This window comes from Suncus etruscus, chromosome 20 (assembly GCF_024139225.1).
Source record: "Suncus etruscus isolate mSunEtr1 chromosome 20, mSunEtr1.pri.cur, whole genome shotgun sequence".
In the NCBI taxonomy this organism is placed as follows: Eukaryota; Metazoa; Chordata; class Mammalia; order Eulipotyphla; family Soricidae; genus Suncus; species Suncus etruscus.
Window position 1 is genome coordinate 3,714,542 of NC_064867.1, and position 22,978 is coordinate 3,737,519.

A 22,978-nucleotide genomic window follows, 5' to 3' on the forward strand; every position below is an offset into this window, starting at 1 on the left:
CTGATTGCATGTAGTGATTACAAAAACAAGACAGTATGTGTGCAAATATGTTAGGCCACATGCCCACTCTGGCACCCTCCAAACATGTTTCAAACAACTATTTTTAACTTCCTTTTACCTTTTTTTTTAATTTTTATTTTTTCGTTTTTTGGGTCACACTCTGTGGCACTCAGGGTTTACTCCTGGCTCTATGCTCAGAAATAGCTCCTGGCAGATTGGGGGATCACATGGGATGCCTGGGATTGAACCTGGTCCGGCCCAGATTGGCTGTTTGCAAGGCAAATGCCCTACTGCTGTGCTATTGCTCTCGCCTCTTACCTTTATATTTTTGCATGGATAACCTTTATTTGCAATTCAAATTGAGACTTCCCAGTTGAGCAAATATTTTTTAAAGAGACAAGTAAAAAAAAACTAATCATTGCTATGAATTGCAATGAATGAAATTTTATTTATTTGATTTTTTTGGGCCACACTTGGCAGTGCTCAGGGGTCAATCGTGATGGGGCTAAGGAGACTGTATGTTATACCAGGACTTGATCACAAATTGGCCACTTGTAAGACCAGAGTCTTCTCCGTTGTGCTGCTTTTCTGAGGTTTGTGGGTCTGTTTATGTTACTATGCTGCATCTACCCGCCAAGTGCCAATGTCTTTCTAATATAGTTCATTAAGACTGCAGAATGGAAGCCTTTCAGTGGAAGCATGTGGTGGGTCTTACATGTGGAGCAGGAAATGTGACTCCTGTGAGGATAACTCGAATGACACGCAACCCTCTTTCATCCCTGGGTTACTATCCTGTCATTCTCCTGTTTCCTTTTATCATCTGGACAGAAATGAAAATGGGATCACTTTTTTGCCTTTTGGGGGGCAGAGGCTCCTAAGAAGAAGGCCTGGGACCCGTCTTGACAATAATTGGGCCATTAGGTTAGACAGTTCAGTGTTCAGGCCAAGCAATGTGATCCTGCTTGGGACCAGCAGTGCTGGTGACCACTGGGATTATGCTCAGCATCACCAGGGCTGCGCATGACTACATGAGGGAGGAGGTAGGGGTTATGGTGAGTGGGGTTTGCATTTGGGTTTTAGTTCATGCAGAGTATATTTCCTAGAGCGTTGTGCGTCTCCTGGCTTCTAGTTCTTCTTCTTCTTCTTCTTCTTCTTCTTCTTCTTCTTCTTCTTCTTCTTCTTCTTCTTCTTCTTCTTCTTCTTCTTCTTCTTCTTCTTCTTCTTCTTCTTTTTATTTTGGCCACACCCGGTGATGCTCAGGGGTTGCTCTTGACTTTGAGCTCAGAAATCGCTTCTGGCTTGGGAGACCATATGGGATGCCAGGGATCGAACCGAGGTCAGTCCTGAGTCAGCCACGTGCAAGGCAAAAGCCCTACTGCTATGCTATCACTCCAACTCCAAGTTTTGCTTCTTTATTTCAAATGGGAATTGGAATATTATTTGTACATTTATTATTAATAATTGTCATCAATAATAGTTGCTAGCTTTATTAATTATTTTGTAATTCAGAAAAATATTTTTAATTATTTAGAATGATTTATAATTTATAAATTTATAATTTATATATATATATATATAGAGAGAGAGAGAGAGAGACTGCAGAAATGGAAGCTTTTCAGTGGAAGCATGTGGTGGGTCTTATATGTGGAGCAGGAAATGTGACTCCTGTGAGGATAATTTGAATGACACGCAATCCTCTTTTATCCCTGGGTTACTATCCTGTCATTCTCCTGTTTCCTTTTATCATCTGGACAGAAATGAAAATGGTATCACTTTTTTGTCTTTTTGGGGGCAATTATATATATATAATTTATAAATTATAATTTATAATTACTTATAATTATTCTATTATTTTTTTACTAATTTATGCAGTTTATCATGGAATACAATAAAAATCACACATACTCATTATTAAAGATCTGATCCTTTTATTATGGTGACTTTTTTTCTTTCTTTCCCTTTTGTGATAAAGAAAAGAAAAACAAGAACATTTCTATACCTGATCTCTGAGATCTTCAATTTTCTTTTGTAATCCCTGTTGCAAGACTGACTCCATTAGAACTTAACAAATAACCAGTGAGGCTTGATGAGTTCTTTTGATATCAGAAGAAGCCTTGCACAATAGAATTCTAATTTTTCAATAGTTCACATTACGACCACAGTGAAATTATAGTACAGTAGACTTGAGATCTTAAAGACAGTGTGAGAACTGGCAATTATTGTGCCCTTACAGACCATGGTGTCAGGCTCTGTGAAATCACCTGACTGAGTGAGTTGTAATTTTCTCATTTACGCTTCACAGAAACCCTGGAAGATGTTATCATGACCACCACACGAGTAAAATAATCTGAAATGTATTTTACCCAGGTTTACACAAATAGAGGCCACGTGAGAATTCCAACCTCTCCACATATTGCCTCACCTTAAGTGAATTAAAAGTCAAACTGAGATAACTTGGCAACAAAATGGAAATGGAAATGTTCTGCCTTCTTGTTAGTGTTTCCGGGGCAGCAAATCTTGTGTCTGAATTGCGGATCTTTGAAAGACAGCTAAATGTAGAACAGCTGGGGTTGTGTCCTAGACAGGTCCAAGTCACTCAGAAAGAACCCCTGAGGCATGGCCCATCTTGGGCATAAGACCAGGAAGTTGAAAGGAGTCAGTTAAGGCCCAAGGGCAACTGTTTTGATCTTCTGCTTTCTCTATTCTATTTTATTTTTATAATTTTTATTGAGACCAATGTGAATTAAAAGTCTTTCCCTGTATTTCAGGTACATAGTGACAGTGAACTAGGGCCATTTCCACCACTAATGTTCACCTCCCTCTGCCATAGTTCTCAGCATGCCTCCATACCTCCACCTTTAGCTCCCTTGGACTGCTAGTGTAACAGGCCCTTTTGTGTAATAGCTTGTTGTAGTTTGGGTCTCTTGGTTTTATTGTCCTTGACTTTGGTTTGGGTATTTAGGTCTGATCAATTTTTATTTCCACTGAATGCTCCTGAGACCACTTGGCCCCTGGGTCCCATCCACTTTTTTTTTTCTCAGTTTGCAGGAAGAAATAGAAATCTGATTCATGTTCTATGGTTCTGTTAAAAAAAATCTGGTGGGATCCCCTGTCTTGAATGTATAAATAACTTATAAAAGAGACCCAGAATTTGATCTAAAGGGTGAAAGTGCCATGGTCTCAAAACCACATGTATATTGTCAAAAGATTAGTCATCTCTGGTCATATCTGGATGAAGGCCAGGGGGCTCTTTGAGGACATTTTTGTCTAATACTTTGTTGTCCTCTTCCTGTTGCAGGACATCGAAGCCTGTGTGACCATTCCCTCAAAAATTTAAGCTCCAGGATCACGGAGCGGAAACTTCAGGGCTCATGGCTGCCTGCTGGTGGAGGGAAACTGGAGAAACCCTTTCTGGGGTCTCGAGGCACCATCATGCCTGTGTTCAGTCCTCAGCATGGCTTTCACCCCATCCACCCCGACAGCAGCCCTCTGAAGCCCCGGGTGGTGACTGTGGTAAAGCTGGGGGGACACCCACTCCGGAAGATTTCTCTGCTCATCAATAGACGCTCCGTGCAGACCTTCGAGCAGCTGCTGGCAGACATCTCTGAGGCCTTGGGCTTCCCAAGGTGGAAGAATGACCGAGTGAGGAAGCTCTTTAACCTCAAAGGGCGGGAGATCAGGAGTGTTTCTGATTTCTTCAGAGAAGGGGATGCTTTCATTGCTATGGGCAAAGACCCCTTGACGCTGAAGAACATCCAGGTGGCACTGGAAGAGCTGTACCCCAATAAAGGCCGTGCCCTGACAATGACCCAACAGAACAGGGTTCCTTCTCCCAGGCTGAGAAGCAGGCTCTATAGCCAGGCTCTGAAGTGGGGCCACAACTGTGGTGAGGCGGAGATGCCCAAGAACAGTGGAGAGGGCAAGCACTCTCTCGGACCAGACTCAGAGGAGAGGGCGAGGGTGCAGAAGAAGTGGGTGAGGGCCAAGTGGGAACCTGAGGCGAGTGGCAAGCCACCCCGGGAAACCTCACTTGAGGAGAGGCATGCAAGTGGAGAGAAGCATCAGGGCCTGGAGATCGAAAAGACCTCAGGGGAGATCGTCCGGTGTGAGAAGTGCAAGAGAGAACGAGAGCTCCAGCAGGGCCTGCAGAGGGAGAAGCTGTCTCTGGGCACCAGCGAGCTGGACCTGGGCAAACGCCATAGCTACGAGGTGGAGAAACTGGTGAGGAGCAGGAGCTGCAGGAGGTCCTCAGAGGTGACCAACTCTCCCGGTGGGGAAGAAGGGTGTAAGGAAGATGGCACCAGGAGCAGCTCTAGGAACCTCACTCAGGAGCTGAGGAGGCCCAGCAAGAGCTATGTGAGGAAAGAGGACAGAGAACCAAAGGGCCCTGAAAGTGCTCCCCAGACAGCCACCAAGGCTAAGCGGGATCTTGGGGAAGCTCGGCCCACTCGAGAGGAGGGCCTGAGAGAGGGAAAGAAGGAACCCCAGAGCACTGGCAGGACGAGGCATGGCACCTGGCTGCTGAGGGAACAGCAGAGTGAGGCAGAGAAAGTACCCAGGCCCTGGGAGGAAGAACAGCAATCCGAGAAGGGGAAGAGGCCTGCTGCCCTGGGAGGTAGGAAGGCAGCGCCCAGAGATGAACAGCCCACTAAGGCTGAAAAGGAGCCCAAGCACAGAGCCCAGGAGATCAAGGCTAAGCCGAGGCCTGTGGGTGTCATCGCGGCGGATGTGGAGAAGCATTACCACACGGGCAAGGTCATTGGTGATGGGAACTTTGCTGTGGTGAAGGAGTGTTGGCACCGCGAGACCCAGCAGGCCTACGCCATGAAGATCATCGACAAGTCCAAGCTCAAGGGCAAGGAGGACATTGTGGAGAGCGAGATCTTGATCATCCAGAGCCTCTCTCACCCCAACATAGTGCAGCTGCACCAAGTGTATGAGACGGAGAAGGAGATCTACCTGATCATGGAATACGTGCAGGGTGGGGACCTCTTCGATGCCATCATGGAGAATGTGAAGTTCTCTGAGCAAGAGGCAGCCCTGATGCTCCTCGATTTGTGTCAGGCACTTGTCCACATGCACGACAAGGGCATTGTGCACCGAGATCTTAAGCCCGAGAACCTGCTGGTAAGCCCCAATCTTCTTCTAGGGTTTGGGTACCTAATATTGGCTTCAGACACTTCCCTTTGTGCTATTGTAATAGTCTCATTCTTGCCCTTGAAACTTTAGGCATCAGTTTTAAACTCCTGGGCTAAGGCGAGGTTTATTTTGTCCTTTTTGGGAAAGGGAACCTGCTTTAAACCCAGTGGAAATGTTTCTCCTTTTAGAGAGGAAAATGCTTTCATTTTGACAAGAGCCAGTGGATTTTGTTTCTGGGGCTTTGACACCTCTTCTGCATCGGTGATGGGGTGTCTTTGGGCAGCTGCTTCCTGGGCAGGCTTCATAGTCACCTTCCTACTGAGATTCATTCTGGCCCTTGGTAGTCTTATCAAGGTCATTCCTGACTTTAGAGTCAGATTCTTCCTCAGTTAGAATCTTGGTTCTCTTAGTTGCTTGATCTTGGAGAATCCTTCCCCTTGCTGGATCTTACTTTCTCATTTATGGAAAAGAAATAACAATGGTATCTATCTTTGGAGGGGAGTGAGGATGGAGCCTGGGAAAGTGGGGAGAAGCCCAGATGACAAGAGGGGGCTAACTGGGTACTTAGAAATTGGCCTTAAGTCCTCTGTTGAATCAACAGTTTCACAAACATCTCACAATCTCCGATCACAATAGATTATGACTCAATGAATTAAGACTAAATTAAGATTAAGATTAATCCACAGTGGATTAAGACTAACATAAGACCCCTTGATAGTAGGTTCAAACACAGGTAAGAACAAGATTACTCAAAATACCCAAAGTACAACCTCTAGCTTCCTTCATCCATTCCTCTGAACTTCTAGATGAACATCACTAAACTGCTCAGTCACAGAATTCTCTAATTTCCTTGACACCATTCAGTTCAGAACAAAATTCAACATGTTCTGAACACAAGCATGGCCCGGCGGCCTTTCTAGTAGAGAATGCTTCCCACAGTCAACCTGCAGAACTGTACCCCACTTCCTTATTCTCAGTCCCCATTTGGACTTATTCCAAATTTATGCTTCTCACTGCCGCTTCTTTTTCCAGGAAAGAAAGTTCTATGACAGACCCAAGTTTCTTTTATTCCCAATGTACGCTGAAACCTAAGAACAGTTCTTCCACGTGCTGGGAGATTCATTAGATATTTGTTGGATGCATGAATGAGTGATTAGAGTCCTGGCACTGCTGCTTGGATAGAGCCAACATTCCATTAATGGTAGTGTACTCCGATTGCAGTAGGAACAATTATGATCCGAAAGTGACTACCAGGAATGAGCATTTGAAGTCACTTGTTGCAGATGGAGCAGTAATGATCAGTGGTTTTGATGAAGAACGATATATTTGGGGGGAGGGTTGGGGAAAGAAAGGAAAAGTCTCCTTTCCTTCTGTGGCTATGGAGTCTGGCTGGAAACATCATGCCATTTCCATTGAGCTGACTGAAAGCGGGAAGAAATGCTGAGTCAAGCTAATCAATGCTGAGCTGAGGCCTACCTTAACCTCTGAGTTGAGTTAACCTGGCTTGCTCAGATTCAGAGATCTGCAGGTCATTTGGACTGCTTGCCTCCTGAGTGGCCTGGATTGCCATTTAGCAACGCTTCCTTGAAAAAAAGAAACTGCTTGCCTGAGCTGTGAAATCTCCCCTTTTTTCACTGGTTTTCAATTTATGTCTGTCATTGGGGCATGAGCCGCAGGCCTCTCCCTGTGCTTTTCCCCATGTGCACTGCTTATTATGACTGCTTGGGAACCTGCAGCAGAGCAGTGTCCTTTCATCACCTCTTGATGCTTCTCCTGAATTGTATAAGAAGGTGAGATGTCTGACCATCTGGGGCATATGCCATGTGATTTGCAGCAGCCATCACTCCATGCTCTTGGATAATTTCTCTGAGGGGAAGTCAGCTGAGTCTCATTTCTCCACAGGTTCCTGGAACCAGTCTGTCAAGCTGGCCTGCCCATCACTTGGGCAATGGAGGTTCTTCTAGCATTAAGATGCTTGTCGGAGATATTTTTTATATTACTTTCTTTAAGCACCATGATTATAAAATTGTTCATGATTGGGTTTCTGTCATAGAATGTACGCCACCCTTTGTCAGTGGACTTTCCTCACCACCAATGTCCTCAGTTTTCTTCCCCCATCACCACCTGCCTATGGTGGAGAATTTTACTTCTCTCTCTCTCCCTCTCTCTCTCTCTTCCTCTTCCTCTCTCTGCCTTTTTCCATTGTGACACTGTGATTTCCACTATTATTAATCAAGAGGTACTATGCATATCACTTTATCCCCTTTCAGCACCCACTTCTTGTCCCGAGTAATCAGTTCCAGCTATCATTGTCATAGTGTCATAGTCTTATCTACTCTAACTGCACTTATCACTCTATGTTGCCAGCTTCCTACCATGGATTGGTCCTCCTGACCCTCATCTCTATTGTCTCTGGATGTTATTACGTACTATTTTTCTTATATCCCACAAATGAATGTAATTATTCTATGTCTATCACTCTCCACCTGACTCAATTCACTCAGCATAAAAATCTCCATATCCATCCATGTATAAGCAACATCCACTTAATTTTTCCTAATAGCTGCATAGTATTCCATTGTGTAGATGTAGCACAGTTTCTTTAGCCACTCAGCTAATTCTCACACATTTATGCCAGCCATTTTTTAAATAGAGAAAGTCAATACTGCTTTAGATTGCATGGAGAATTTTAAGGAGAAAAACTGCAAGGAATACATTCAGTATGGACAAGTTAGACACCCCTGTCAAATCATTTGGTAACTCTGAATTTTTTTTTCAAGCCACACCTGTTTGATGCTCAGGGATTACTTCTCGCAAGCGCTCAGAAATTGCCCCTGGCTTGGGGGGACCATATTGGATGCCAGGGATCAAACCACAGTCCTTCCTTGGTTAGCGCTTGCAAGGCAGACACCTTACCTCTAGCGCCACCTCGCCGGCCCCTGAATTTAAAAGGCAGTGCCTATGTGTGTGTGTGTGTGTGTGTGTGTGTTGGGGGCTTAGGTAAAGGTGTTTATGTTGGGGTGCAGGTGTAGCAAGGCACACTGCTGAATAGCTCCTCTTTCCAGTCTGACTACCTTATTCTATTGATGTTGATTATAACTGATATTTAGATCCCTCCTCCCCTCCCCCCCCACCTTCTTGTTTTAAAGAAGCCGACTTTAATAAGTAGAAATTTTATTTGGTGGTAGTATGTCTTCTTCAGAAACATTGCAGAACTACATGCATCTTTTCTCTGGTGAATAATTTGCCAGTGTGCATTTATCAGAATGAAAAGGCCTGGCATATCAATAAGCTATTTTGGTTCCTTTTCTCTGAGTGAGTAAAGTTCAATAGGCAGGTTATTATGTCAGAAGTCTACATGTTGTTAAGTGTTAGCCTTGTGGTTTTTCAGACTGAGATTTGGATTAGGCAAAGGACTCATTTTCTGGGATTAGAAATCTGTCATCTCTAAACTTCAGGATATAACCATCACTGCAACTTGCTGGGTCTTCAGAGATTTTTTGTAAATAAATATCACCATATTGACCACTGTCCTCACTAGTGAATGTTCTTCAGTCGCCTTTAATTTCTGTGCTCTGCACTTGATCTTTGTATCTTGAAGTGATTGTTTCTTCCTTTCATGGATGACTGTTGTCTATATTAAATTCTGTCACTGCCAAGTGTAGGAGAAATTATTGGTTTTTGAATTCAATTTTGATTAAATGGTTGATTGTAACTGTTGGAGCTTTTGGAGTCTTTTAAATTGTCCTAGAGCTCATAAAGAACATAGCAGGCTTATGAAGTTATTTTAATCAAGAGAAATATTTATATTTATAATTGGGCCCCAGAGTAACATTTTGGGTCTCTATTACTGAGTTTTTTTTTTTATTTCTATGGATTGCATTTTCAACAAGACAGACACCAGGGCTGTCTCTTCCCTTTAGGTTATTTAGACTCCTGAGATCCTTCAAATGAAGTTTTAATTATGAGAATTTTCAGTTTGCAGAAATACTAGTGTTAATTGCTTTTGCTGCCAGTCACTGCTCCTTTGGTGGGGCTGCCATGTACTATGTGCTATGTGGTGGCTGGGCCTTGCCATGAGGGAGCCAAGATCTACCCATACAAGATGGGAGTGGACCGGCTAGGAGATGGCCTACCAGTGGGCTGAGATGCTATGTATGGTGAAGAAGCATGAGGACATGCAGTGGGGGAAGAGACTGAAGGCAATGGAGACCCAAAGTGAAGAGAGTTCAGGCAAACCTTCCTTAATAAGGGGGCTGAGAAGTGACAAGTTTCTGCTCTAAAAACAGGGCAAGAAGGAATAGATGGTCAGCAGGAGCCTGCTCCACGATTGGACACACAGGGTGATTTCCTCAGTTCTACCACCTGCACCACCCAAGGGCTGGAACTCTGGAATGCTTGGAGCAGAGACCTCAGAATGGAGAAGTGTTGGATGGGTGTGGTGGTGATGACGGGGAAGGTTCCAGTTTGGTCAAGGACAAAAGATCTAATTTCTTTCTGGCTTCTAGAAAGAAACAGTTTTTCACATGTTTTAAGCACTGAATGTCACTAGGTCAGAGCAGACCAGTGTTCTGACAGGTGCAAGAAAGATATAACAGGATAAAAATAGTCAAGCATACTGTCCTATTACTTTTGCATTATAAAAGCTTGTCCAATAATTTTGTCTATTTAAATTCCCTAATTTTGTTTCATCACTCACTTTGATATACAAGAAAGCTCTGATTCTCATTCTGATAGCAGAGCTCTATATTGTACAATTCTCTCTGATTAGCATGACTTGCATCATTGCCAATATCTTTTCCAAGTAGCTTCTAATAGGGGACCCCATTCTCTCACATGCATGTCTTTATTTGCCAACACCTTTATCAAAGAGCCTAATAACTAACCACTAGGCATAATATATTTACAAAGATATAGCTAATAGAATGAAGAAGTGGGAAGTTGGACAATAATCGAAAGCACTCAAAATTGCAAACCAGTATGTCATTAGCCAGTAGTGATTGAGACAGTGGGAAGACTAGTGTGTGAATGGATTCATCTTTCAAGACTCTTGAGGTGAATTCTCTCAGGAAACGTGGAAGTAACCGCTTAGGTTTTCTATCAGTAAGAGAACTGTTCAGAGTACTCTGAGTATTCTGTTGAATAGTTTCCAGGAAAATGAACCCATTACTGTGATCCCATATACAGTCAAGAGTTTGACTACAAAACACAGGATTTTCAGGAGTTTTCAAAATTTGATAAACTGGGTCAATGTATTAGTTAAGATTTTCTTCTTCTGTTAGTTTCTTTCGACAGTCTCCTAAAGAATTGATGTTTGAAAGTCCACTGTCTCCGGCCAATGAACATGGAATGCAAATTTTTGTTTGTTTTGGGGCCAGACAAAGCAGGACTTTGGGCCAGGACAAAACAGGTTTGTTCTTCGCTCAGCTCTTTGGGATCTCTCCTGGTGGTGCTGGGTGGAACATATGGGATGCTGGGGGTTGAACTTGGGTCAGCCTTGTGGAAGGCAATTGCCTACTCGCTGTGCTATTGCTCTGATCCCAGATGGCAACTTTAAAGCATGTTTATCCTTATTGAGCTTATTGATTCTCTTCCACAATCATGACTTTGTTTCCCAGGGTCTTCTGAAGTTCAGGTACCTTGTGGGGAGGGGATGAAGTAATAACTTCAAAAGATACTCAACATTTTGGTATGAGTTATGCTTTAACTTTGCCTTCCTTGTCAATTTAGTAAAGACAACTAACAGCATTTTCAGCCGTCTCTTGCTGCCACCTCTCTAAGAGAATGTATTCTTGAGGGTTTTTTTTTTTTTTGAAGGCTCAGAGTGAAATTATTTTCTCCCTTCAGTGCACTCCAGGTAGCTCTACCACTGAGCCACATTCCCCGCTCCTTGAGGTGGGTTTTTCAAAAGCCTTTTCAAAATGCCCGTCATGTAAGAAAGAATCTAGTGAATTTTTTTCAACATGTTTTCAAGATCTAAATTGTTGAATTGAAACTTCAACACAGTTGTCTAATTAATGGCTGTCTATTTGAAACCCTTCAATTCTGCTCGCAGTTTCTTCCAGATATTTCACATGTTACAGATTATGTAAGGGGATGAAAATAAAGGATGGATGAAGGGAGGAAGGGAAAAAGAAAGGAAGGAAGAAGGAAAGGAAGGGAAGAAAGAAGAAGGCTCTTAGCTTTAGTTCTCATCTCTGACTCATTGCACAGTGGTTTGCAATGTTTTCATTGACGGTAGGTGGTAGCTGTAGACATTGTTTGTAGACGGGAAGGTAGTGCTCGGTGTTCTCATTCCTAAATTTCTAAAGCACCTTTTTTGAGCAAGGGTACTTCCTCTACTTTTCCTGGCTTAGACAAAGATCTTAAACTCAGAATTTAAGTCATATTGAATAAGGTTGGGGCCGGGTAGGTGGCGCTGGAGGTAAGGTGTCTGCCTTGCAAGCGCTAGCCAAGGAAGGACCTCGGTTCGATCCCCCGGTGTCCCATATGGTCCCCCCAAGCCAGGGGCGATTTCTGAGCGCATAGCCAGGAGTAACCCCTGAGCGTCAAACGGGTGTGGCCCAAAAAAAAAAACCATATTGAATAAGGTTATAGGAGAATGAAATGACTACATATCTCCTGTGACCTCAGCCCTGGAGTTGCCTGCTTGATGGTAAATTTCCCCTCTTGGAACTCTCTCTGCTCTTTGAAACTTCTCAGGTCTCAGGTTCCATTAGAGGCCCATGAATAGTTCATGGTGACTGAAACAATGATTTCTATTTACGACTTCCCGTGTAGGACCTTGGCTTTGGGAGTTTTGACAAATGACATGCATGGTCATATAATTATGGGCTTGGTTTTCTGTGCAGGCTTATTATCTTTCCCAGGAGGGAGTTGGAAACCGGAATAGCAAGCTGCCACCTGTGAATATATGGGCTGTGTCTGGCTGCAAGGGAGAAGAATGAATTTATAAGGCTGGGGAGAGGCTAAGTGTGGTGAGATAAAGCCAGATGTGGTTCTGTAAGTTAGTATCCTGGCACTTCGAAATGGAATGGAATCACCTGTTATCTTGCTAATGCACAGCTGCAGATTGAATTAGTCTGGGAAGGGGCCTGAGATGCTGCATTTCCTATCACCTCCAGGTGATGCCCTGGATTTGCAATGCACTCAGGAGGAGCCAGGGCTCAGACAGTAAAGCTCATCCTGTGAAGCCTGGAGACCAGGCACCTCTAGGGATAGTGAGCAGAGCCAGCAGTATTTGATGGCTCCTTCAGGAGTTCCAGCACCCACCACACTCCAAGCATCTGGTTGCATCGTCCCATTTTGAAAGTTAGGGAAGAGAAGGTCAGCTTGGGATTGTGTTCCCCACTGCCAAACAGGAGGGACTTTTCTTATCCACCTCGTTGGCCATAGAGGGCTGCTGTGTCCCTTGGAAGAGAGGAAGGTTATAGTGATTGACCTCTAGCCCTAATGGGTTGTACCTGGCCAGGTCTGTCCTCCCTGTTGTACATAGTTATCCGGTAGCTCTGGCTGGATCTGTCCTGCTGGTTATCTCAATTCTCCATTCTTGTCATCTGGACTTGATATTTCTATACCAGAGTTCCCAAGTCTGCACTATTTTGGCCAGGAGGAATCTGCTGTGGGGGTGTCCTGTCCTTTGGAGGTTTTAGTAGCTTCTCCCCTACAGAGACTAGTATAGTCCCCCAGAGGGCAGCGACCAAAATCTCTACAGATTTTGCCATGTGTCCCTGGGAATGGTGGCACAAGTGGGGTTTGTCCCTGGTGGAGGGCTGCAGCCGGTTCTTTGAGTTGGTAATCCTCTACACACCCATAATAGCCTGTACCCTGTGAGAGACCCCTTATCTTGGTTCTCAAAGACTTCTTCACTGAATTAATCTTTAACTGGATGTATTGGATGGATGCTTTTATGTTGGCCTGATCCATCTGCATGTTGGTGATATTTCGGAGTCATTTCTATCAACATTGTTCTGTATTGTACCATGTTGGACTGTTAGCTCCAGCCACTGCCCTCTGTACTCAGAAACTGGTGTATATACTGAATTCTTGCAAATCAGACCCGTTAAATTGTATAGTCCTAACTTTGCACTCCTCATTTTAACGTCTTTGAAGAGTTTGACATTTTTAGATTTCACATATTATTCACATTGTCTTTAGGGGTTACCTCGCTTAGCCTAAAGAAGACCCTCATAGGCATCAAATGTTGGTTGGATGAATATGAAACTATAAGAAGGAAAAAAAAACTTGCCTGGTAAATAACACATGTGTGTCATAGACCTATCTTGCGACAGTTCCCAGTGAGGAGTTTGTTCCCACTTGTTTCCCCCAGTTTTTTTCCCTGTTATGGTATTTTTGTTGTTGTTGTTGTTGTTGAAAAGTAACTTGATTTCAGACACCGACATTTTATTTTGTTTATTTATATATTTGTTCTTGTGGGGCCATACTCAGTGGCATTTTCAGGGGCTACTCCTGGCTCTGCTCAGAAATTAGTCCTGCAGGCTCAGGTATTGGACCCAGGTCAGCTCATTGATGGTTGACATTTATGGTGGCCCCTAAACACCACTCACTGGGATGGCCTTCGTGATACTATCACTGCAGGGACCAATCATTATCAGACTCAGGCCCTAGCATTGAGTCAGGCTTACAATCACCCATGTGGCCCATGGACCTTGAACATTGCTTGGAAGGCTCTTTGCCTTTCCAAAAAGGTTAGGATGGGAAAAGTTAAAAAAAAAAAGGAATCTTTGAGGGGAAAGACCAGAGGAAGAGCAGGAGAGAGAATAGTGGGGTTCAGGTATTTGCTTGCATGTGACCGCTTTGGTTCAGTCCTCAGTACCTCATAATCTGCATACAGAGCACCACCAGGAGTGGTTTATGAGCATTTGTGGATGTTGCCTACCCCCCCCAAATCCCACCACAATAATAAATAAATAAATAAATAAAGCCAGACCAGAGTAAGCATCTTCTGTGAGAAGATAAATGAACCTTTACTGAAGTTTTCTTAGCCTCTCGCTGATTGGCATGTACTCTGCTGCCCTCTAGTGGTTTTCATTGAAAATAGCAAGATCGCATTTAAATCATTTGTTTATTGTAGAGATGAATTGCTTAGAAGATTTGTTATTCACTTTTGGTCACAATAAAAATTATTTTTTTTGTAAAGAAAGAAATAGAGAAATAAAAAATTATTTTTAAAAAATGGCTTACACAATAATAGTAAATAAAAACAAATAAAGAAATAGATCTTTGATTAAAAAAGAATGAAGGTGCTCTTAAAGCTGTGAGGCCATCCGGATGTCATGAAAAGATATATATATATAAATAATTTGTATTTTATGGACTCAAATTAGGGTGCTGTGTCAATGGAAAAGGGGGAGATGGAAGGAGCTTGACTGTGATGTTTACTGCACCTTTGCAGCTATCCTGCACATTTACCTGGAGATTGAATCTTCTCCCTTTCAGTGAGACAGAGTCCTAGAGCAGAGCCCTGGCAGGAAAGAGGGCAGAGCAGAGGGTTTCAACAGACCAGAAGATGGACAGGTAGAAATGTGAGCGAGACAGTGACTTCTCCGCCCCTGAGGTGACCCTTTGGGATCATGCAATTCTTCCCCATCTTTAAGTGTTTATATTTAGAGTCAACACCAGATTTGGGAAATAGGCATGGGGATAGAATTCTGAACCCCCACACAAGCCCGAAGTTCACAGATCAAGCCCTTCTCTGTGAGGTGATGGCTGCCCAGCACCAGAGTTTTCCCTCTGAGGTGAACAGGGCCTGTATCGAAGACTCCTGAGGGAAGCTTCCTATTTGAGTGAAGATTCCATTGAGGCAGTCTCAGAATCCATCCTGCAGATTCTAGAAGGGAGAATGGCTCCAGAAATAGGTAATTCACCTGATTTCATGGAAGAAGAGGAGATTCTGAAGCCAACAATGTGAGGTGCTTGTTAAAACAATCATGGTGCAGGACTCAAAAGATGACAAAACTGCTCATGTAGGTGAAATGCATTTAATAAATAAAAGATTGGATTTTGCCATATTGCTATCTCACTGGAGTTAAGGGGTTTGGAGAGAGAGAATGTGTGTGTGTGTGTGTGTGTGTGTGGGGGGGGGGGTGTCTGTGAGGAAGAATATAGTTGTAATTTCATATAGCACTGCCCATTTTTATATTGCCAAATTAAATCAAATGCTTTTAATACTGATCGTTCAGTTGAGTATATTTGCAAATATTTGTCAGTGACATTTTTTTGTGTTGTCAGTGATTACCCAGAAAATGCAATGGCTGTGGATGATCCATTTTGAGATTCTAGGCACCACACTAGGTTTTTTGTTATTGTTGTTTGTTTGTTGTTTTGTGTATGTGTGTGTGTCTACGTGCTTGCGTGTCTGTGTCTTTCTCCCTTCAAGTTAGATTTTTCTAGTCTAAATCTTTAAGTACCTCCCCTGTTTCTTGTTGGGCTGTGTCTGTCTCTACATGAAAACCAAAGCAGAACTGATGAACCTCCGTGTGGATTAGGTTAATCATGGAGATGTTGATTCGGTTGATTGACAGTGACCCAGGCCTAGTAATTAAAGCATGTTCTACCTACAGAGATGCAAATTCACTGACAGGAAGCAAGTTCCAAGGACTGACTTACTATATTTTTCACTCTGTAAGATGAACCTGACCATAATACGCACATAGATTTTTAGATGCTCTCCTCCCTTGCACTCGGGCTTCAGTGCCAGGCAGCATTCACTCCATAAGACACATCTTTTGGGGGAAAATAGTGCATCTTATGGTACAAAAAATATGGTACTCTTCTTAGGAGAGATTGGAAAGTTGTAGACACCTGCCATTTTGGGGTGTCTCGGTGCTCATTGCCCATCTGGGGCACAGGGAGAACCAGAGTCCTCTTTTAGGTCCCCTGGTGACTGGCAGGATCATTGAGAACCTTTATTCTACTTTATTCTACTTCCTGTAGACAAGAAGTTTCTCCATAAGTCATTGCTGTGATGTGTCACTTAATCTGTGGTTGTCCTCAACCGGATGTAGAAAGGTGAGAGTAAGAAAGAGATAACAGCAAAGGTGGGACAGGGATCTGGCCTGATAAGGTGGTCCAGTAGGAACTTCTGCAGGAGCAGGACATTACCAACACTTGTTGCATCTCACATTCTATGAGGTTCATCTTGATTTCTGAGGTGAGGCTGGAATAATCCAGTTTACTAAACACAAACACTTAGGGCATGTCTCTTTGGTGCCAGGTACTCCTGAAAACTCCTAACAAGTCTTTGTTTGCCGAATGAGTCCTGAGAGGTCACTCATATCCCAACTTGACAGATAAGGGAACTATGCGGTGGTCACTTGCTTGATGGTTTACACTGAAGGGAGAACTGACATTGGACTCCTGAGATTTGGGTTTTAGAGTCTTTGCTTGCTGTTTTGTGCTTGTTTGCTTGGGGTATACACCCACCACTGCTTAGGACTTACTCCTGGCTCTGCACTCCCTCATGAATCAGTCCCAGTGGGGTTCAGAAGACCGACCATATATGGTGCTGGGGATTGAATGCAGGTCTGTACATGCAAAACAATGCCCTGCCCACTTTACTATTGCTCTGGTCCCTCTTACATTTTTTTTTTTTAGTACAACTTTTTAAGACCTTATTCTTAGCAAAAGTCATGTATATAATATTATTAACTATAGCTGCATATCATAAATTGATTCTCAAAAGTTTTTTTTCTTTTTTTAAAATAATTTTTGGGTCTTCCCAAGCAATGCATAAGAGACTCAGTGGCTCCACTGGCAATTTTGGCCAAAAACCAGAAGATGTGGTGCTGATCAGGCCCTTCATTCAGAGTTATCAGGCCATCCTAATGGTGCTGGGAGACTCCAGGGCCATATCTGGTGAAGCTTGGGGGACCATGCGGTGCTAGGAATGGAGCCACATACTGAGTGTCTCCCAAACGTTATCTTTTAACCAACATGTACAGCCTCTGACCAAAGTCTCCCCATTCTCCTAGCCCCTTACACCATTGATCTTTTCTCTATTTCTATGAGTTTGATATTTTTTCATTTTTCATTTATTATTTTTTATTCTACATATTATATGGTACAACTTATCATGGGTTTCTTGCTAGAGAATTTCTGAGCCATGTTACATGATCATAAGTGGCCCATTCAACCTGCCTCCCCTCCCCTCCAGCTCACTTTTCTCTTGGTCATTCTGTTCTCCCTCATCTTCCCTGATGCCAGAGAAGAGAGGTCAAGGGACCATCAGGCTATGTGCTGGGCAGGCTAGAAGAAATGGAATAAAGTCTGTGGACATGCATGCTGGGCATACAGGCAGCAAAGCTCACCTCCACTTTGGGAAAGCTTTTTGTGGAGGGCATTGCTTCTGTCTGACACAGCGCTCCTTCCTTGTTTGCATTTGTATCTGAGCTTGGCTTCTGGATTAGGGAGCTGGTGTGCAGAGAGAGATGAAAGCTCTGAGCAGCTCTGTTCCCTCACCTGCTCCCTAATTGGGAATCCTTGCCCTGGAACAGTCAGTTTAGACCCCAGGTCCGTACCTCTACTGAAACTATTTTCTGTCTTCTAATAGACAAATATCTCTTCATTACCTCCCTTGGGAGGCCCAGAAAGAGTGTCAGGCTGGATGTGACCAGAGTCTTGGTTGACATGTTCCTTTTGCAGGAGGCAGATGACCCTGCAGGCAAAGGAAGATACCACAGTTAGAGATATGTTCTATGGTGCAGTTTGTATTCAGGAGAAACTTGCTTCATTCCCTGATTCAGTCAGAGCGATGGGTGGGGAGGAAGTCTTTATTTCTTTACAAGTCTGGGTATTTTGAGGATTTTGGTTTCTTATAGGTTCAGCGAAATGAGGACAAATCTACCACCTTGAAGCTGGCTGACTTTGGCCTTGCAAAGCATGTGGTGAGACCCATATTTACTGTCTGTGGGACCCCGACCTATGTGGCTCCTGAAATTCTGTCTGAGAAAGGTGAGTCGTGCATCCTATGTAGGACTTCAGTTCACTAAATACATATTTTACCTTTAGTATTTGATCCTCATCAATAAAGAGCGACCATATTTTTCGCTCTGTAAGATGCACCTGATCATAAGACATACATAGTTTTTAGAAGAGGAAATAAGAAAAAAACTATTCTAAAGCAAATGGTGTACTAAAATGTTTAATAAACTCTAACAGAATAAAATTTTAATCATGTGAAGTGAACAGCAGTCAACATGACATTAAGAATCACTATGACTGTCTCTCCTCCCCTGAACTCAGGTTTCAGCTCCGTGCAGCATTTACTCCATAAGATGCACAGACATTTTCCGCCATCCTTTGGGGAGGAAAAAGTGCATTTTATGGTATGAAAAATATGGTACTTTGTACTGTGTTAGCATGTGGACATTCATGGACTGTTTGAAGTAGAATTCCTTGTATTTCTCTCTTTGGGGCTGACCTGATTATGAAGAATTGGTGGACGCTCATGTGCGTGTGCATGTTTGTGTCAGGTGACAGAAGAAAAATAGTGGCGAATAAGATGTACCTCAGAAAATAAATATATTTGTGCCAGTGATTCACAATCTCCAAAGAGAGAGAACTGAAGTAGTTATGGTGACTGACTTAAAAATAATAAGTCCGGGGCTGGTGAGGTGGCGCTAGAGGTAAGGTGTTTGCCTTGCAAGCACTAGCCAAGGAAGGACCGTGGTTCGATCCCCCGACGTCCTATATGGTCCCCCCAAGCCAGGGGCAATTTCTGAGTGCTTAGCCAGGAGTAACCCCTGAGCATCAAATGGGTGTGGCCCGAAAAACCAAAAAAAAATAAAAAAGAATCAGAAAAATAATAAGTCCACCATTCTTACATGAGGTAAAAATGAGCGAGTTCCCTTCTAGACACCAACTATTGTATTTATTCTTGCCTGTGTTTTATAAGGATCCAATGAACTGTTTCAGTGGCACATTTTGTAGAGATTATAACATAATAACATAGTTATTATTTGACTCCAAATATGTGAGTGGTCCCCACAGTGGCACTCCCAGAGATATTGACTTATCCATCCAATAGAAGATGGGTATAGGGTTGATGACAAGGAAGATAGAATTATCCAGGTAGACCAGAGCTACACGAGCAAGCTACATTTAGTGAAGGCCGAGATGTTTGAAGTTTCTGGCAGTATGTGCCACTACCTAGTACTGTTGTATATGTGACTTGGACACAGCTCACATTGCTTGTACCTTGCTGTGAATGTTTGAGAATTTTTTATCTCAGCTGTGCTGTGCTCAGAGAGATGCTTTTCAAAATCTTTTTTGAGTTTTGGGTCATACCTGGGTCAATGCTCAGGGACTACGCCTTGCTCTACACTCAGGAGTTACTTCTGGTAATGCTTGGTTGACCATATGGGGTGCCAGAGATAAAACCTGGGTTGGGTGCATGCAAGGCAAGCACCTTATCTTCTCCCAAGAATTATGCATCTTTTGATATTGTGGCTAGAGATCATGGTCACATCGAATTACCCTAAGAATTTCTGGAGTCTGTTTTTGTGATTGAGCATGGACCATTATTTAGGAATCAAGTGGCTTTCAGGTCAGTCTATATTAAGGTAGATTCTGTGTCTGTAGGAGCTGGCATGTAGGGTTTTAGGTTTGCAAGTGGCTTTTGCTGAGAGTCCTTGTGACATGGAGCTAAGATTTTCCATCAGTAGTCTCATCACATGTCACCCACCTGGGTTTTAATTTCATATGTGTCTGCCTCCTATTTCACAGGTTATGGACTGGAGGTGGATTTGTGGGCTGCCGGCGTGATCCTCTATATTCTCCTGTGCGGCTTCCCCCCATTCCGCAGCCCTGAGAGGGACCAGGAGGAGCTCTTCAACATCATCCAGCAAGGACAATTTGAGTTCCTGGCCCCCTACTGGGACACTATCTCTGATGGTAAAATTTGGGGCTTCTCGTTTTTGCGTATGAATAAACAGGGACCCAAGAGGTACTCATTGCTGGTACATGGGGGCTCTGGAAGGCAAGGTGACTTTTCAGAATGGGATTTTGGTCCCTTGTTTGAGTTGATTTGTCTGTTCAACCCACTCTGAGAGCTAGATAGATGGGGGTTTGATGTCTTTAAGCCCTTAGCATACAGACATTTCCCACTTATTTCTTCTAAATATATCACTTAAGACCAGATATTGAGTTGCCTGCCATCCTACCCTTTGTCTTTTCTTTCAGCGGGAAGATGAAAAAGAACTTTAAGAGTCTTGTAAGAAGGCATTTGCCTTGCATGAGGCCAACCCAGATTTAATCCCTGGTGTCCCATGTAGTTCTCTGAGCCCCATCAGGAGTGATTCCTGAGGGAAGAGGCAGTAATACTGCTGGGTGTTATCCTCCAGACCCCCCAAAACAAGAAGGTTAAAAACTTCAGTTTTTACCCCAAAATAAGAGATTTCAGAGGGATTTTTTTTGGTGCATGTAGAGTGAGGACATTGAAAGCAGTGACTACATAGTACATTTGTGTAAAAATGTTCTAGAATTTTTTTGGCAAATATTCCTTAGATTGCCTTAGAGAGCCTTGTTGTGGATCTCTCTCTCCCCAGGAATGAGAAGACTTTTGAGTCTTCTGTGACCAACATGAGTTCCTCTGTGCCCAGGTTCCTGCTTCTAGACAACTTAGCTGGAATCCCAGAATTCCTTGCTGAAGTGATTTTTCTAAGGTGCATAAGGCCACTTTCCCCAAAGTGTAGAAGGGAGGCCAGGAAGTGACTATTTTGGGGAAAGTGTTGGCAAGGCCACTAGTTATTTCTGTGTGGATATGTGAGTTTGGGAATTGTTCCAATTTGACTTACTACTGCTTTTAGGCTAGGTGCCAGGGGCCCTTTGTAGTAGAGCTTTCCTGTCTGAATTGGGGAGGGGTGGGGGAATCCTGCAATTCTTGGGCAGGAAGCTGTTTAAGGGTTAGCTGGGCAGTGGGTAAAAAAGGCTGATAGGTAGGTGTATCTCCAAATATAGATAATGTGGGTATTTTGTTCCTCTACTTTCTCAAGTAATTAGTAGAAGGGGTCTCAGAGAGTTGGCCAGGGAGAGCCAGCAAGCCTCCTGGCCCAGTGAATTTTGCTACTTGCTACTTGTATCATTCTCTGATCAGTTATGGTCTTGGGCAGCAAATGAGATTTATTTTGAAAGTTTGCTATGGATGGCTTCAATTTCTTTACCCATGTTTTTTATTCTAGTCAGTCTGAAGGCATTCATCAACTTAGGAAGATTGAACATATTACTTTTAGCAACATGATAGTTTAATATAAATTTTTTAACTTTGTAGGCCTTTTGTTTATTCCTTTTATGCTAGTGCATGGGGTGGAAGTGGTATGTCCTAGGATCCTAGAGAAATAAACAAGCATTTTCTTGGATTGTCCCATGTACTAATAATAATCTGTTGCCATTCTTCACTATTTAAATTTGAATTCATTAAAATCAGTATAATCTATACACAATTCCTTGGACATGTTAGTCACACAGTTCAGTTACTCACGAGACTCCTGTAGATGTTCAGATTCCAAAAGTTTCCATCATCATAGACCCTGTCACAACCAGTTGGGTATCTTGAGCAAAACTTGTATGAGAAGGTTTTATTTTTGGTTTGGGAATGGAAAAGTCAGAACCACTGTGTTTCATTCATGTCTCTCTCCTTTCATTCCAAAGCTGCCAAAGATCTGGTGAGCCAGTTGCTGGTGGTAGACCCCAAAAAGCGCTTCACAGCCCACCAGGTTCTTGAGCACCCCTGGATCGAAAGTGCTAGGAAAAATAGCGTGGTCCACCTACCAAAAGAGGCACCCCCGAGCATCGAGGGCCATTTCCGGAACCAGCACAAACGGGCTGTTGAACAGGCAACTTCGTAAGCATTGTTCAAGCACTCATCTGCTCAGCCACAGGTGCCACTCCACAGAGAGCCAAGGATGGAAATCCCAGAAAGCAAATGAAAATGCTAACGTCCCATTTTTGGAGAATGCAGAGGAGAGACTATTTTAAGGCATACTTTACCAAACAAACATTTATTGTAAAATGTCATGACGCATTTCAGGTTTGTAAGTTTGGAGCCCTTAACATGTTTCTGGATGTGAGGGACTTGGCCCCAGGGAGGAACTTTTGGTAATCACAACGAGTTTTGCTTCCTTCTTGTGACCACATTCCTTGAATATAACATGGATGGTACTTGGCTAAGCTTGGTTAAAATGGGATCTAAACTCGCTCTGTGAGATTAAAACGTTATCAGGTCTTTTCTGTTTTAATAAAACTTGCTTTAAATGACTGAAGGGGTCTGTATTTTGATTACTTACTCTGCAGGTGAGAGGAGCTAAAGAATTATTGTTTAGACACATCTTCCAAAACCAGTATTGTCACACCACTGATAGGAATTTCTATATTCTAATAGAAGGATGGACATAAGTCCTGCTAGGATGTCATATTCTTAGCATAGATGGCTATGGAATATTTTACCAAAAGACACACTGGGATGCTTCTCCCCTGTGTGGATTACTAGACTATTTCTTTAGAAATATTTTTGAGATTTGTATTATGGTACTGACATTATGCTTCCTTCACATCTAATTGATCTGTAATTGATTCTCCCTTCTGCTGTGTATGTTACAAGCCTTGATTAAATTCTCTTTACCACCCAACCACAATCATGTTTGTCATCAAGGTGTTTAAATAAAATATTATTAAAAAATTCTCTTTATCTGGAAAATTCCAGCACCAAATTAAAGACACTTAGAAACAACTTTTTTTTTTTTTTTCATCTTTAAAATGTCATTGCAGTTTCTGCTTCTGGGGACATCTCTAAACTTGTTAACTCTTACCTCAGAATTTACAT

The 22,978-nt window shown here is 43.0% G+C and overlaps 1 protein-coding gene across 1 annotated transcript in view; it reads left to right on the forward strand.

Annotated features, from left to right (window-relative positions):
• The window catches only part of DCLK3 (doublecortin like kinase 3), a 46,520-nt gene extending 24,106 nt beyond the window's left edge, over positions 1–22,414 (forward strand). Inside the window, exons 2-5 of the mRNA XM_049766397.1 lie at positions 3,299–5,127; positions 17,979–18,111; positions 19,885–20,052; positions 21,808–22,414. Coding sequence (XP_049622354.1) covers positions 3,299–5,127; positions 17,979–18,111; positions 19,885–20,052; positions 21,808–22,004 — 2,327 coding nt within the window. The 3' untranslated portion in view covers positions 22,005–22,414. The remainder of the gene's footprint in view (positions 1–3,298; positions 5,128–17,978; positions 18,112–19,884; positions 20,053–21,807) is intronic.
• The last annotated feature ends 564 nt before the right edge of the window (positions 22,415–22,978 follow it).